The sequence below is a fragment of the Corythoichthys intestinalis genome, chromosome 13 (genome assembly GCF_030265065.1).
Source record: "Corythoichthys intestinalis isolate RoL2023-P3 chromosome 13, ASM3026506v1, whole genome shotgun sequence".
NCBI classification, from domain to species: Eukaryota; Metazoa; Chordata; class Actinopteri; order Syngnathiformes; family Syngnathidae; genus Corythoichthys; species Corythoichthys intestinalis.
In genome coordinates, this window is record NC_080407.1 from 40,140,150 (window position 1) to 40,158,158 (window position 18,009).

Here is an 18,009-nt window from a genome sequence, read left to right on the forward strand (position 1 = left end):
TGCTTCGACATCGATGAACAGCCCTCCTCTTCCGCAATTGGACCACGTTCGTGATTGGCTGCGCAGACTTTGGTTTGCCTGGCGCTCATCTTGTGATTGGGTGTGCGATGTTGACTCGCCTGCCACAGCCACTCTCCAGATCAAAGAAATAAAGACATAAAGAAGATAAAAGATAAAGACTCGCCATTTTTCTTCTTTTCTCGACGACGTGTCCGCCATTATCGTCTAAAAAAGTCATTAGCATTCGTCTCAGCATTCAGAAATCAAGTGGGAAAATGTCCGCTAGACCGGAGGAACTTTGCGGAGTGATGGAGGAGCCCCCACGTCACCGACACTCGACTGTGTGCAAATTAACGCACGCTAAGGTTGTTCTTCACAGACTAGAAGGTTGGTTTACTTTCGATGATAAGTAACTGTACATGACAGATCGCGGTGATGAGAATTCATTTACAATGTTAACAGTAGTGCTGTCAAAGGAATTCCAATTTTTAATCGCAGTTGTAGACCCTACTCACCAACGTCACAGAATGACGTGTCGCTGTATCCGGCCGCCATATTGTCCGTTATTGTTTATCCGTATTCTCAATGGTTTCAATTTGTCGTGCAATTTATAGTGCAATTCATGGAAGCTCCGGTGTTCGGCCATTCCTTACTACGCGGCGAAACGTCCTACACAATGCTCAGGGCGCTTGCGCATGCATTCACGCGCATGCGCACATCGGTTAAAAGCGGCGAGTACTCACTATTTTTGTTATTATTTAGTTATTTAGAACCTTTTCACAGCCTCAAAGATACTTTTTGCATGTATTACCCTCTCATACTTTTAACCATTGTGTTTTTTTGTGTTAGCTTTGAAGCAGTTGACCACATTAGTCACGTAGCGTATTTAAACCGCCCTTATTTGATATAACTACATTTAAGTATTTTCTGCAGGCATTTTTTAGTACGTTATTCCTGTATGCATCTAAACAAAACAAGTTTAGAGTGCACGGTAGTACTTTAGGTGTCAAATTCGACTAATAACTAATAATACGTTTCGCCGATGTAGGATATTTAGGCAGAACACCGGTGCTTTCAGACGCTGTAAACTCATTGGATGCGTTGCATAAAAGGCGTTATGTGGAAAAGCTTCAGTCTATCCATTCACCAGATCCATATTTGATGCCTAAATCGATATTTTTCGACCCGCCGTCTTCGCCGTCTCTGCCTAACATCTGCTACCCGGATATCTACAACTATCTTGTCCACTGCAACTCAGCCTATTCTCAAGAAACTTTGAAAAACTTTAAGAGCAGCACTCTAAGCAACATTACCCCGTGTGACCCTTTACTTTCAATTTTATAAAATGGCGACAATCAAAAAAAAAAAAGTTGACTGCGATGGCCGACGCTTCAAGAATAGGTGGATATTGGACTATTTTTTCAATAATATACGCAACAACTGTGTCTGCCTCATTTGCAAAGAGACAGTCACTGTTTTCAAAGAGTTCGATGTAACGCAATATTACCAAACAAAACATGCTGACATGTACAACATTACAGGGTAGATACGCAGCGAGAAATTATAGCAACTTGAAGCTAATAGCTAGCAGCAGTATTTCACAAGAGCCCGAGTGTCGAAAGAGAACGCCACAAAGGCGAGATTCTTGAAATTATGAATTTTTAAAAAATTATAATACAGCGGCTGCCGCTGCCCCCCGGCCGGCGGGGTCGTTGATGGGGCCTCTTAGGGCCCGCGGGGCCTAGGGTGAGGCTTGCTGTCCCTTGCCGGTGGGGTGGATGTCCCCTGGTCGCCAGCGCTTGGTGTGGCGCCTGCTCGGAGTGCGGGATGGGTGCTCGGTGGGTGGGAGGGGGGTGGGCGGTCGCGGAGGTGCCGTGGGTGGTATGGGGCGGGGATTGATCGGGGCCCTGACGCTTCTTCCGCCCTGCGGCCGGTGGTTCTGGTGGACGGGGCCACGCCCGCGGGAGCCTGCCTCTTAACTCACGCACTTCTCACTTCGGCACTGTAAATATTTTTCACCCTGGCACTTACATGCTCATACATTTCTCCGGGGAGAGTTGGGACGGGGCTTTACAGTCCCAGCCCGACTCCCCCCTGTTTTTAATGCACCACACACCAATGTTGTGGGATGGTTGGGACCTGTTGGGGGGGGGGGGTACCTCACGGCTGCCTCCTCACCACAGGCCCCGCCATCCCTGCACCTTTTTTAAATGCACCACACACACCATACTCCACAGGAGAGCTCCGGCAAAGGGCGGTGGGACGGGCGGCTGGGCAGAAACTCCATGCTGCGGTCCCACTGCCCCAAGCCAAGCTCTCCTATTTTAATGCATACATTGCACTACCCTCCCCTCACACCCCCATCACGGTGCTGGGTGATGGCTGCCGGTCGGGAACCTGGCAGCCACAGTAATAGGGTGGTAGGTGGGTCCCACACTTTTTTCTATATGGCGTGGCTCCTGGGGTGTGGCCTCCCCTCTGCCTCGGCTGCCGGCCGCAGGAGTGGGTTGGGGGGGTCGGGTCTCCGATCTTGCATTGCCCCGTGGCAGTTCCTGGGCGTTCTCCTGCCTCCGCCTTCCCCTCTCTCCTCTGGCTGGGCATCCGCCCTGCGCTCCGTCGCGGGTCGCTGGCTGGGCGCCGGTGTATCAGCGGGGTGTCGCCTGCACCGGCGGGGGACCCTGCCTTGCCTGGGGCTTGGTGGACCGCTGGGGGTCCCGCGGCGTGCCGTGCCGGTTGGGGGGCTGTGGCTCGTGGCCCGGATGGGCGGGTGGGGGTGGGTCTAGGCGTGGGGTTGGTGATGCGTCCCCTCCTGCCATCCCTGAAGGCCGGTTGATGGGTGCGCGGGTGGCCCGGGGGACCACCCTGGGTCCCGGGGGGGGGGACGATGGCTCCTTTGCTGGGCTGCGGGAGGAGGGATGGGCTGCGCGTGCCCCCCCCCGCCTCCACACCCGCCCTCCCTCCCCGGGCTGGCTGGGTGGGGGCCGTGGCCCTGGGTTGGCGCCCGCGCGGTTTCTCCGCCCGTCTGCGTGGCTGTCGCGCGCCCGGTGGGGCTTGCGTGCTGCTAGATGTGGTAGGGCATGCTCGGGTTGGGGGTCCCGGTGCCGGGATTGGCGATGCGGCGGCGTAGGGTTGGTCGCCAACGGGCTTACACTCATAAGAGATTCACACGATTACTGGGTTCTAGATCACAGAACTGATTTGTGTACACTCTACCCCTTTCAATCACTTAGCTTATAGTCTTATAGACACCCCCACCCCCATTCTCCTCTTTCACTGGCCAATAGGCCCCCACATGGTGTAAACCGGAAATACATCTCGCTGACGATAGCACCAGCATATTAGTAACTAGTTTAGATGTTCAATGTATTTCTTGTTGTTATTTGTGTATGTGTTTCTTTTCTTTCTTCTCTTGTATTTCTTTTCTTCTGTCCCCCCATAATCCCTTCCTGTTCGCTGCTTTGTCATGATAAAAAGGTATTTTGAATGATCACAATGGGAGTATGTCAGACTCTCAATGTGAAACATTAAAACTGTTCAGAATCCGGGCACTTAGACTTCCATTCTCTGTGTCAAACAGCTGAACAGGACAGGTTTAAAAAAAAAAATATATATATATATATATATATATAATACAGCAAATGTGACACACAGAATGGCTTGCTAAAATGTGTTTAAATAAATTGTTCTACGTAAATCAGCCAAGGTAGCCCCCCACATTTTTACCACACCAAATCTGGCCCCCTTTGCAAAAAGTTTGGACACACCTGTTTGACTGATGATCCGGAGACGAGGCCAGCTTCTTTCACTTGGTACCAGCTAAATATTATTAAAAAAATAATGATGGCAGAAGAAATAAACATCTTGAATTTGAAACTGTATGTTGTCGGCGGTTAGCCTCGTAATTATCTTAATTGTGGTTGTCAGCCCAAAACCCTCTAAATATATATTAAACGTATCTTACCAGATATAAAATGACTACTACATAATCTGTAGTGATCGTTTGGTGCCCAGTTTTCTTGTCGAATTGCAGCAGTCCATCTCGCTCTCCTCTCCGGGTCTCTCGGAATACATTAGAACTTCTAGTCTCTCCGTCTATCTTCTCTGTTATTGCAACCAACCGCTACACACGCCTTCACCATTTTGATTATTAATGTTAATGAGCTGAAAAACACGCCATTATAGGAGGAATTTACGTAGCGGTAATGCGTCAACACGACGAGTTGACAGACAATATGGCACGGAGGCGTGGTTGTGACGTCATGTGAGTAGGGTCTATAGCAGGGGTCAGCAACCCTGGTCCTCGAGTGCCACTATCCAGCTTGTCTTCCATCTCTCCCTCCTTTGACACACCTGAATCAAATGATCAGCTCATCAGCAAGCTCTGCAGGAGCCTGATAACGATCATTATTTGATCCAGGTGTGTTAAAGGAGGGAGGCATGGAAAACAAGCTGGATAGTGGCACTCAAAGGTGGAAAAGCGCTATACAAGTATAACACCATTTACCATTTACTCGAGGACCAGGGTTGCTGACCCCTGGTCTATAGTGATGTCAAGCACTTTGAATGACTTTTGTGCTGGATTAGAAGACAGCAAAACACGAATAAACAAAAAATGGCAAGGATGAATTTTCTCCAACAGAAATCAACTTTGGGGACACAAGTTTGCAAATGAAGAAATTGTGGTGACCCTTTGTTGTGACATAATTCACCCACCGAACTTGTGTGTGCATTTGGCTGAGCGTGTTACCGGTCACGTCACAGTCACGTGACAGATACTTACCAGCCGTGCGCGTTCCGTCCGGCTGAGTTCAGAGTTCACAGAGAGTTCCAAGCGGCCGGACACAGCAACTCGTCTGCTCAACGGGCCAACAAGACCTCCCGCATCGCATACCGCCACAAAATAAGATTTATTTTTGGTCTTGCAGATCTATATGTCAGCCAAGCCCGTCATTCTGAGCACCTGGAGTCTGCATGCATCAAGGACGAGGAAGAAGAGTGGTCATTCATTAAGGAAGAGTTCATACACATGAAAGGTCATCCCAAACATTGCTTTTTCCTCATTAATACAGAAATGTTTTTCAGTCTAATATAGTATTTTTCATTCCTTTTACATCGTGGTGTTGCTTACTTAGTAGTCGTGCAATGGACTCGTTAGCCAACATCAGGTTGCACCACTGCATCGATTGAAAGATTTCCTTCTATGAAAATGATTTGCTTTGTTTGAAGTAATTACGTTATGATATATATATATATATCTATATATATATATATATATTAGGGCTGTCAAAATTATCGCGTTGACGCGCGGTAATTAATTTTTTAAATTAATCACGTTAAAATATTTGACGCAATTAACGCACATGTCCCGCTCAGAAAGTAGTCTGCCTTTTGGTAAGGTTTACGGCAAGGCTTTTTGCGCTGTCCAACAGCGAACTCTTGTGGTCGCTTTGCGACATGGTTTATTACTTTCTTCTTTTCTTCATTATGGCTGCACGACGTCTCGGGCTGATAATGTTGTGCTTATATGATCCTTGGACAAGATTTGTCCGTAAGTATGGTTGTTGTAAAGAATGTACATATTATGTTAGTAAGCGAAATGTTATATTTTTTGTATGAGACGCTTTTTGTTTATGTTTAGTGAACCTGTATAGCGTGCTAAGCTAACGTTGTTGCTAATGCAATGCTGTGTACTTTTTTGTTGTTGTTTCACTACGGTCTAAAGAGGACAGTGGTTTGAGGCCATTTTATTAATAAATCAGATGAAAAAGGAAGAAGTCTGATTATTAAGGCGTCGTTCACTAGCTGTCTAGCTTTGGAAAAAGTAGACGCTTCGGAATGAGGACAGCATAGACTGATTTAAATGACAGTAGAGTGAAATGCCCGTATGTTGAATGTATATATCCATCTTGTGTCTTATCTTTCCATTCCAACAATTTATTTTACAGAATATATATATAATTTACAGAAAAATATGGCATATTTTATAGATGGTTTGAATTGCGATTAATTGCGATTAATTACGATTAATTAATTTTTAAGCTGTAATTAACTCGATTAAAAAATTAAATCGTTTGACAGCCCTAATATATATATATGTATATATATAAATATATATATATATATATATATATAGATATATAGATATATGGCGGAAAACACAGACAAGACTGTAAAAGCAGTTTCTGCTCTTGCACTCCTCTTTAAAAGGAACTGCTGTATTTTAAGCTAAAACAACTGTTGTGTTTGATAGAACAATATGTCTATATGCTGCCATAGCAGATTCATGGCACATTAAGCCCCGAACTATTTTTAATGTGTCCCCCGTTTACAGACGTCGCGCAACCGCTTTTGTTTCAACCCAGCCATAAAACGAAGGTAATTAATTATATTTATTATTCAAAATGTCTGTCGTTTTTAGCTTAGAATTATTCATTGATGTCTCATATTTCGTTAAAAAAAAAAAAAAAAAAAACGACTTTAAAAAATTATTCACTCACATATTTTAAACTTTTAAACAAATTATGTCACAATGAAAAAAATGGCGTCTGTAAAAAAAGTCACGGATATCTACCTCGCAACTATCGCTTAATTGTATTTTTTTGTTACGGTCGCATTCTCTCCGATATGTTAGAAAGCGGAAAACACAAGACTGAAAAAGCAGTTTCTGCTCTTGCACTCCTCTTTAAAAGAAACTGCTGTATTTTAACCCTTTAAGGTCTGGGCCTATTTTGTCTGATTTTGCATGCCTTTGAAGTTGCCTTTATATTTCAAAGAAAGAATTGTTTACGATGGCCTGGTTTGGTCCCTTTTTTTGTGACACCTTGAACTTCATGTCCAAATTGTTGTTTCCTTCACTGATCAATTATAAATCATCATTTTGGGCCCAAAAAGACCAAAAATTCCAAAATCGTTTTGTCAAAATTTTTAATATTGATGTCCAATTGACAACCAAACATGCGTAACGAACCGTTTTGAAACTTTGTAATATTTATTCAACATGTTAGGATGAACATTCAACCAAAAAAATTTAGAATAAATAGTCTTATATTTGACAATTCAACATAAACAACAGGTATAGCCATAGGCGTTTTTTGCCTTTATACATGCTCCAGTCAAAACAGGTTATATACAGCAGACCTAACAGTGAAGAACAGTGAAAAAATATATACCATCTAACACAAAAAGTGTTTAGAGGCCATCTCTTTATGAGTTTAGGTATTGCGGCCAATCGCCTGATGAAAACTATGTACACACAATCAAGCTTCTTGAACACACATTTATATACACAAATTGAGAAGATTGATGTGGGGGAAAAAAATATATATATCATTGGGGGGAAAAAAGTATTTTCAAAAATATTTACAATAAACAAGTTAAATTTTTTTCAGTCATGCCACTCCGAAAAGCAGTTTCGTCCTGGAATTAGACACGGCTACATCACACAGCTCACACTTCCATGGGGTGTCGGTCCTCTTTCCACCCTTCCATTTTCATTTCACTTTGCTTTCATTGTCACTATAAATGTACATGAAAATAAGTCAGTATTTATGAAAATAATAAAGTATAAAATAAAAATATATACAGCAATAAATAATAATGGAAATCTATATGTATGACAATAGAAAGAATACCATAGCTGAATATGTGCTACATCCCTAATCTTCATATAGAAAGAAGAACACCACAAATTATAAATTCCTGCCTGGGATACCCACAGTGCACGTACGACTTTGATCTGATATGCACATTTTATTATTATATACACAAACACACACTTATATTGCATCAAAATTAACTTTGTCTTGCAATATCAAAAGAAACGTTTTCAGCATGAAAAAAAAGAGTGAGTTGGTTTACCTCTGCTCGTCGATGGCGTCACCCACGTGTTCAAATCCGTCACTATCTTCACTCGAGGACTCTTCCGAAGAAGACGATGATGACGAATTTGGACCATCCTTTCCTCAAGTTGATCAGAAGCACAATTGCTTGCGCTAAATTTAGTTTTCCGTCTAGTTTTGTCAAAGTCACACAAAGTCGCTGCTCGATCCAGCAGTATCCAACTGGCCGTCGCTCGCCACCTCGCTGCTTCAGAACACTCCTCCTCCCTCTCGTTCGGTTGAACCTCGCACCGCAGTTATATTTATTAAAAAAAAAAAAAAAAAAAAACGCATTTTGTGCTTCCACTGTGACTTCGAAAGGGTTCGTTTGATTTGTGTTTTTTTCATGGAGCTTCCGTTTTGAAAAAGGACTAGAAATGATGGAAATATAGACATAAACAAATGATCCATGCAGCTTTTTAATGTTTTTTTGAGAGGACAATAAAACTATAAAACTTAAATGACAATATCTCACGTTCTAGTTGGTCGATTGACTTCAAATAATAACGAGAGTAAACCGCAACTTCCGCACTTTAAAACGAGACCAACCAACGGCATGTGGGTGACGTAATTAAAACGTGAGGGCGCTTCAAAGACGACGTGCGCTGAGGACGCGCCGGCGCGTCCTTCGACTCTCAAGGGTTAAGCCAAAACAACTGTTGTGTTTGATAGAACTATATGTCTATATGCTGCCATAGCAGAGTTATGGAACATAAAGCCCCCGAACTAGTTTTAATTTGCCCGTTTTACCCTCAAAATCCCTGTTTACAGACGTCGCAGAACCGTTTTTGTTTTAACCCAGCCATGAAAACAAGGTAACTAATTATATTTATTATTCAAAATGTCTTTCGTTTTTAGGTTAGAATCATTAATTGATGTCTAATATTTTGTTTAAAAAACAAAAACGACTTTAAAGAATTATTCACTTGCATATTTCAAACTTTTAAACAAATTACGTCACAATGAAAAAAATGGCGTCTGTAAAAAAGGATATCTACTCACAACTATCGCTATATTGTATTTTTTTTTTGTTAGTGTTGCATTTTCCTCGATATGTTAGATGATAAATAATCGATCTAAAGAAAGAAAAAGAACGTTTAAAAGGGTAAATATATGAAAAAGAACATCACGACCACTCCTTGATGTCTGCGATTTCTGCATCACGGCCCCTCTTATATGGCCATGTTTCACACATAAAATCCCCCCAAAAATCCAGTAGTGGCCATTCACAGCTGTGTCTTGACACTCAGTGATACATGCGACATGGAGTTTTTGGATCGAAACAAGATAAGTACGCAATAATATCTCGTAAAAGTCCTGGCGTCTGTAACTCTGCTCTTGCGTGCTCTCGCCTCCAAATAGGGTTTTACTGTTTAAAAAACTTTTTTTTTTTTTTTTTTAAATGCCCTCCTGTTCAAAAATTTTCTTCCCCCAGAAAATTGAGATAGGTTAGGTTCTGCCATACATATATGGCGGAAAACACTCAGGTGACTTGAAGTTCCGCCCTAAGACTCTCAATTTGGACAAATTTCAAAATTGTCCTATATGAATGTGTGATACATCATTGGAAAGTTTAAAATCTCAGTTTTCTGGGGGAAGAAAAAATTTGAACAGGAGGGCATTTAAAAAAAAAAAAAAAAGATTTAAACAGCAAAACCCTATCTGGAGGTGAGAGCACGCGAGAGCAGAATTACAGACGCCACGACTTCAACGAGATATTATTGCGTACTTACCTTGTTTCGATCCAAAAACTCCATGTAGCATATATCACTGAGTGTCAAGACACAGCTGTGAATGGCCACAGCTGGATTTTTGGGGGAAACATGGTAATATTACAAGGGTCACGATCAGTGCTTAATTTGTAAATCATAAGGTGCCGGAACGCAAAGTACATATGACAGCGCAGGGATGACTAGACACGCACAGGTCCCGGAACACAGGCAAAGACGGCTGTCAAAAACAACACGCAAATGCCCACTTGCCATACTGTGGGACTTACAAGCCTCAGTTTCAGATAATATCCATGGTATAAATGCTATGACAACAATTTACAATTATTTAGGCTTTTGGCTCACTTAGTAGCAGCAAGCATTGCTTGCTGCTGCTAAGTGAGCCTTGGTACGGGCATGTTCAAATACTTTTTTTCTAAGTGCGCGTTGCTGTTTTTTAATATCTGGAGCAGATGAGGTCACTGTGCTTGAAAGCCATTCTTTGCCTAGTTTCATCCCCCCCGTTTTCTCTGGCCCCATAGTTCTCACCGCCTTACAAATTGTACAACCCAAACCCGAATTTCCCATAAGAAGCCAGGGGTAGTAAGTCTGCTTCACCTTCAACTGAGCTGCTGTCCAAACCCCGTCGCTGGAGGATGTCGTGCTTTCTTCTCCGCTCAGTGTACTCTCCTCTCCTTCTGGACCTTCCTTTGAGCGAGAGGATGTCGCGGTTCCCGCCTTTCGCTCCGGCTGCTTTACCGGGCTAGCTGATGCCAGGGTACAGGCCTGTTGTTCTGGCTCTTGGTGGTTCACCTGGCTGACTGCTGGCGCTGTAGCTGGTCCCGAATCCGGGTGGCGCTGAACCTGACCATCTGCTGCCACGGTAGTAGCCTTCTGCTTGGCTGGCTCCCCGTGAACCTGGCTACCTGCTCCGGCACTAGCCTCCTGCTGCACCTGCTTCTCACTGTTAGCATGTTTGCTGCAGCTTCCCTGTTCGCCGGCTGTGGCTTTTGTGACTCGTTTTGAATCTTCCTTTTTTTTTGAAAGAAAAACTGTAAATTCAATTGCCTTTTTGGCATGTTGAAATAATGTTTAATCCGATTCCTGGCTGCGTGCTTTCCAGATGCTGCCGAAGTTTTTTTTATTTTTATTTTTTTTAGGGGTGTCAAACGATTAAAATTTTTAATCGAGTTAATTACAGCTTAAAAATTAATTAATCGTAATTAATCGCAATTAATCGCAAATCAAACCATCCATAAAATATGCCATATTTTTCTGTAAATTATATATATATTCTGTAAAATAAATTGTTGGAATGGAAAGATAAGACACAAGATGGATATATACATTCAACATACAGTACATAAGGACTGTAGTGGGCATTTCACTCTACTGTCTTTTAAATCTGTCTATGCTGTCCTCACTCCGAAGCGTCTACTTTTTCCAAAGCTAGTGAACGACGCCTTAATAATCAGACTTCTTCCTTTTTCATCTGATTTATTAATAAAATGGCCTCAAACCATTGTCCTCTTTAGACCGTCGTATAACTACAAAAAAAAGTACACAAGCATTGCATTAGCAACAACGTTAGCTTAGCACGCTATACAGGTTCACTAAACAAACAAAAAGCGTCTCATACAAAAAATATAACATTTCGCTTACTAACATAATATGTACTTTCTTTACAACAACCATACTTACGGACAAATCTTGTCCAAGGATCTTAGAAGCACAACATTACAACGTAGGCGTCAGCCCGAGACGTCGTGCAGCCATAGTGAACTGCCAAGAAAATAAATCATGTCACAAAGCGACCACAAGAGTTCGCTGTTAGACAGCACAAAAAGCCTGCTGTAAAACTTAACCAAAAGGCAGAATACTGTCTGAGCAGGACATGTGCATTAATTGCGTCAAATATTTTAACGTGATTAATTAAAAAAAATAATTACCGCGCGTTAACGCGATAACTTTGACAGCCCTAATTTTTTTATGTCTGGGAGGGGCGTAATTTGTCATCACCAAATCTCCGACTCTTTCAAATGACTTTTTTTTTTTTTTAAATAAACAGCATACAATTCCTGGGATTTTTTTCTGTAAATGAATTTATGCACATTATTATTTTTTTTTTATGAATTTAAAAAAAAAAAAAAAACTTTTTTATATAATATTATGGGCTCTTATTGGTGTGCCAGCACGATGCTCCGATTGGTGGACTGCATAGCCGCCCGCCAGTGACTTGTTGTTTGTTTTGCATTAGGGTGGCGGAAAGAAGAATAAAATGAGGGGGTAAAAAGCGTCAAGGTTCCTGTGTTATTTTCGCTGCCAAGCTTTCACCTAGCAAGTGTTACAATTTAAAGCAACTGTTTTCTGTTAAGCCCAAATGCTCGATGAAAAGTTTGGGCAACCATGACTTTAGAGTGGTGGTTGGTTTCCAGTGTTATTTAATGTGTGCTCCCGTGCTTCAAACTACTGCAAGACGTGGTGTAATGTACTGAAGAAGGCGCCAGCATTGAAGGAGACGATCGTCGCTTTACGCTCTCCTCTAAAACACCCGGCATATTATTATCATGAATATTTACATTCAAAAGGTGCCGGAACGGACCAAATAAGTCCCGGAACACGTGGAGTCTAAAATCAAGAGGTACCGGAACATGTTCCGGCATATTCCGGCACAAATTAACCCCTGGTCGCGATGCAGAAATCGCAGACATCAAGGAGTGGTCGAGATGTTCTTTCTCATACATTTACCCTTGTAAATGTTGTTTTTCAATTTTTCTTTGTTTGGATCGATTATTTATCGTCTAACATATTGGAGAAAATGCCAAACTAACCAAAAAAATTGAATTAAGCGAGAGTTATGAGGTAGATATCCGTGACTGTTTAACAGACACCATTAAAAAAAAAAAAAAAAAATTGTTAAAAGTTTAAAATATGCGAGTGAACAATTTTTTAAGTCTTTTTTTTTTTTTAATGAAATAGTAGACATCGATTAATGATTCTAAGCTAAAAATGACAGACATTTTGAATGATAAATATAATCAATTACCTACGTGTTATGGATGGGTTGAAACAAAAGCGGTTGCGCGACGTCTGTAAACAGGGTTTTTTTTAAGGGTAAAACAGACAAATTGAAAATAGCTCGGGGGCTTAATGTGCCATATAGACATATTGTTCTTTCAAACACAATTGTTTTGGCTTAAAATACAGAAGTTTATTTTAAAGAGGGTTGCAAGAGCAGAAAACTGCTTTTTCAGTCTTGTCTGTGTTCTCCGCCATATATATATATATATATATATATATATATAATATAAAAGGGTGTAACGGTACATGTATGTGTATTGAACCGTTTCGGTACGTGGTGTTCGGTTCGGAATGGAGGCGCACCGAACGAGTTTCTGACGTAATGTAACCCTTACTTTTCGAAGCTGTGAGTCGATCGGTTTACAGTTTCTTTGTGTAGGTTATATTTACTCAGTCTTCTCTACTATAATGAGGACCAACGCGGTAGGACAGTAACCCAGAAACGTCAACGGCATGACAACGTGGCCCCCGTGAGAACACAGTGAAACGCGGGTGTTAAAGTCAGTCAGCCAATGCACACCAGTCGCAGTGCAGCCGCATGTTAGATGCATCCCAGAAGCTGCTCAACACGACACACGCAAAAAGAACAGCAGAGTTTATTATTTCACACGAGACGCGACCCTCCTGCGTCAATACTAGTACCGGTAGCTAAGATCGGGCAGATCGGAAGTCACTCGTATAAAAATCCGGTGGATCCGGTCGATTTTCAAACTAATATGCAATCGTAACCCACTTTTTGAGTCCATCAGATCTCTTGAGTGGTAGATCGGGGCACAGTTGACTTGTCTTTGTTGATTTACTGCTGTCTTCTCTGCTATAATAATAACCAACATGGCCCCGTGTTCAATACAAAACCCTCCTACTAGGCCTGTCGCGATAACAAATTTTAGTGTGCGATAATTTATCTCATAAATTATTGCGATATGCGATATTATTGCGCCGCCTCCATTTTTTAAAAAACCAATTTACAATAACACATTGAGAATACAGTCTATATTAATTGATCAAGTACCCCCATTTAAACGCGATAAATATTTACTCTTAAATCTTATTTAACATCTATATGCTTCCGTTAGCTCAGATAATGGAACAGTATGACATCTCCTATCACGCCTATGCAGATGACACACAACTGTACATTTCTGTGTCCCCACATGATTATAGTCCCTTAGTCTCCCTGAGTAAATGCATTCATCAAATCAATGAATGGATGTGCCAGAATTTTCTCCAGTTAAATGTGGAGAAGACAGAGGTGATCATTTTTGGTCCAAAAAAGGAAAGGTCAAAGATAAGCAGGCAACTTAGCACAGTGTCACTTACCGCTACAAATCAAGTCAGAAACCTTGGCGTAATTATTGACTCAGACCTAAAATTTGATAGCCATCTAAAGTCCATCACTAAATCCGCTTATTACCACCTAAAAAACATAACCAGAATTAAGGGGCTTCTGACTCAACAAGACATGGAAAAACTTATGCATGCATTCATTTTCAGTAGATTGGACTATTGCAACGGTATATTTACAGGTCTTGATAAAAAATCAGTCAGGAAGCTGCAGCTAGTACAGAATGCTGCAGCCAGAGTTCTCACAAATACAAGGAAGCTGGACCACATTACACCGGTTTTGAAATCGCTACACTGGCTTCCAGTGAGTCAAAGGATAGGCTATAAAATACTACTGCTCGTCTACAAAACACTTAATGGCCTTGGACCAAAATACATGCTTGACTTGTTAGATTCCTATGAGACATCTAGACCCCTAAAGTCGTCTGGAACCGGTCTTCTGCATGTTCCAAGAACAAGAACCAAGCAGGGTGAGGCAGCATTTAGTTATTATGCTCCTCACCTCTGGAACAAGTTACCCGAACGTCTGAAGTATGCTCAAACTGTTAGCTCCTTTAAATCAGGGCTAAAAATGCTTTTGTTTAGCACTGCATATCCATAACTGTCTATATATTTCAATCTACCTGCTTTCTATTCCTCTTGTGCTTATCTCCATTGCTGATTTCAATTATTATTAGTAGTAGTAGTTTTTGTTTTATTTTTATTTATTTATTTTTATTCTGTGATTAAATGCGATCTTTTGTCTTGGTTTTTACGTTGTGTTGATTTAAATGTGATTTTATGGTCTTCATGTGATGTAAAGCACTTTGAATTGCCTTGTGTTGAATTGTGCTATATAAATAAATTTGCCTTGCCTTGCCTTAAATTCAAAAATACTTTTTAAGAAATTACTACTAAAAAAACAATAGACCATGTCTCTTAATAAAAGACAACAATATTAATACCGCAAGGAAACACAGAATGAATTAAATGTGTTTTTCAAGAAAAATAAATAAAATTGCACTTAATAACTCAAGCATTTAGGCAAATGAAAACTTTCCCCTTCATAGCTTCTGCTATGGTGTTCCATACGGATGCAACGATAAGATTTTCGATACGGACAGGATTTTCGATTCAAAACATTTAATGCTCTGAAAAGAAAATAACAATTGAATTTTTTTTTTTTTTTTTTTTTTTGCCAACGAGCAAAAATTAAATTGCCATCATATAAACATGCGTTTTAGTGCATTATATTTATGTGCTTACTTCTTACTGATCTGAAGAAATTTTGTATAAAAGTGCTGAGAACAATCTTTACTGTTTGTAAAGTGAGGCGGGGCACACTGTTGATTGGTACAGCTCTCTTAGCAGGTGACTAGAGGTCTTACCACATGTGAAAAACATCCTATTAGTGGTCCAAGTCCACCTGGGTTACGTAGTGAATTAATAATATTTGCAGCATTATCTACAGTCACTGGTATAGATTGATTTGGCCTTCTTAACTTCCATTCAGTCATGGCGGTTTATAATTCATCGATGTAGTATATGGACCATGGTCCAGTCCCTCTGGGCTCACGTAGTCAATGGCATGGGACGAAGCACATCTAGTTTGCTATTTCATGATATCTAGTGTGTGCGCGCATTAAAAAAAAGTTAGCAAACGCCACAGAACAGTCACGTCTGTTCATTACTGCACATTACAACACACACCAGCGACTTTCATAAACAGGACAGGTTTGAAGCACAGCGCTCTTAATTTGCCACTCAATGTTCATCATGTCCTTTGTCAAAGCGAGGTTGTTCGTAGCATCCAAGTCGGTAACAATGTTTTGGCGGACTTCTTTGTAAATATCCGGTGGTGTGCCGAAAAATAGCCGCCCCGCGTGAAATGTAACCCGTGACGGGAGCGCACACACGTCAACAACACCGGCACGCCGGAGATGGTCCGCAGTCAATCCGGAGCACTGACGCGGCCGGTATACGTTGAACAATAGGATATAATGGGAACGATTGGCTCCGGCGCTTTTTTTTTTTTGCCGGACCTGGAACGAAGATGCATTTTGCGCAGTTGTTAACGAGGAATCCGAACTTTCAACAGCACGTCTGCCGCACGCGCGCATGCACGTGCATGCGAGGCGATAAATCACAGTGGAAAAATTACCGCCTCCATTTTTATTTATCGTGCGATAAATGGGATGATTGCATATTGCGACAGGCTTACCTCTTACCACAACAAAACAAGTAGTAACTAATATTCACATCGGAACTAAAGTTACACAACATAAAATATACAATATAAATGAGTACTACATCACATTTGTAAAATATAAACACATAATAAAATAAATAATAGCCCATTTAAATAAAATAAATTGAAATGAGCTAAAACACCTGTAATTAAATAATAAGATCCTGCTTACACAATTAAATTTAATAATTTCTTTCTGGTGCTTTAACTTGAGAAAATCCACCAGTAAAGCTTTTGAAAACCGTTCATGAGAAAAAAAAATGATTCATGAGGCATTTCATTTGTAAAAAACATGTTAAAATCTTTGTCATTGGGATTGCTTTTCTCTTTAGCACAGGACTTAATTTTTCTTCTTTCTTTCAGAAAGAAAGCTGGCCAATACGCGGGGTCTGAAAGGCAAATTGTTGTTGGACTGTCTTTAAATACCCGCTACTTTTTGAGCAGAATTCTAGCTTTGTATAGACCCTACTCACGTGACGTCACAGCCACGCCCCCGCGCCATGTTGTCCGGATACTAGTCATGTTAATGCATTAGCGCTTCGTAAATTCCTCCTATTATGGCGTGTTTTTCTGCTCGTTAACATTAATAATCAAAATGGTGAAGTCGTGTGTGGCGGTCGGTTGCAAAAACAGAGAAGATAGACGGAGAGACTTGAATTTTTACCGTATTCCGAGAGAGCCGAAGAGGAGACCGAGATTGACTGCTGCAATTCGACGAGAAAACTGGGCTCCAAACGACTACCACAGATTATGTAGTAGTCATTTTATATCTGGTAAGATGCATTTAATATATATTTAGAGGGTTTTGGGCTGACAACCACAATTAAGATCATTGCTAGGCTAATCGCCGACAACATACACTCAGACGTTGTGAATGAACTACCTGAAAATATATAATTATAAGAGGATAATCAGACAGTTGTCATACAATTAATTTACAATTTCACTATTGAGGTCAAAAGCCAAAAAATAAATTCAACTAGGGACAATTTGGAGTAGTGCTATCGCACTTCATATTTATTACGTATTATATGTGTATATAGTGAGAGTGCTATCGCTAAACCATATAAACATTAAAAGCCCTAGCTCCATTGACAAATGATATGAAATACATTAGAATTCACAGTGGATGTTAGCAAGAACAAAAGATTTGAATTGAAAATTTCGTAACTCACCTTCCAAGCACAAGATTCCTGCCGAATTTTCGTGTACGAGGACCTGTTTCACCCAACCAGCAACGTAGCATTTATAAGCCTCCAAGCTCTTAAAGTTTTTCAAACTTTCGTGAGAATAGGCTGATTTTGTGTGGACAAGATAGTTGTAAATATCAGGATATCAGATGTCAGGCGAAGCCAGCGGGTCGAAAAACATCGATTTAGGCATCAAATACGGATCTGGCGAATGGATAAACTGAAGCTTTTCCACGTAACGCCTTTTATGCAACGGATCCAATGAGTTTACAGCGTCAGATAACACCGGGGCTTCCATGAATTGCTCTATAACTTGCTCGACTAATTGAAAACAATGAGAATAGGTCTAAAAAAGAGGTACAATATGGCGGCCGGAAACAGCGACACGCCCATTTTGTGACGTAGGTGAGTAGAGTCTATAGGCTAATATTCCTATTGTTGAAAGCACAAAGGTGTGTAACAAACAACTAGCACATTTACATTTCGTTTTCTTACTGTACCGAAAACGAACCGAACCGTGACCTTGTGTACCGTTACACCCCTAATATATATATGTATGCATATATATATATATATATATA

General features: G+C 41.0%; 1 protein-coding gene across 1 annotated transcript in view; it reads left to right on the forward strand.

The window, feature by feature from the left end:
* Positions 1-141: 141 nt before the first annotated feature.
* LOC130928951 (gastrula zinc finger protein XlCGF57.1-like) overlaps positions 142-18,009 on the forward strand; it is a 107,554-nt gene continuing 89,686 nt past the window's right edge. Inside the window, exons 1-2 of the mRNA XM_057855794.1 lie at positions 142-387; positions 4,926-5,033. Coding sequence (XP_057711777.1) covers positions 276-387; positions 4,926-5,033 — 220 coding nt within the window. The 5' untranslated portion in view covers positions 142-275. The remainder of the gene's footprint in view (positions 388-4,925; positions 5,034-18,009) is intronic.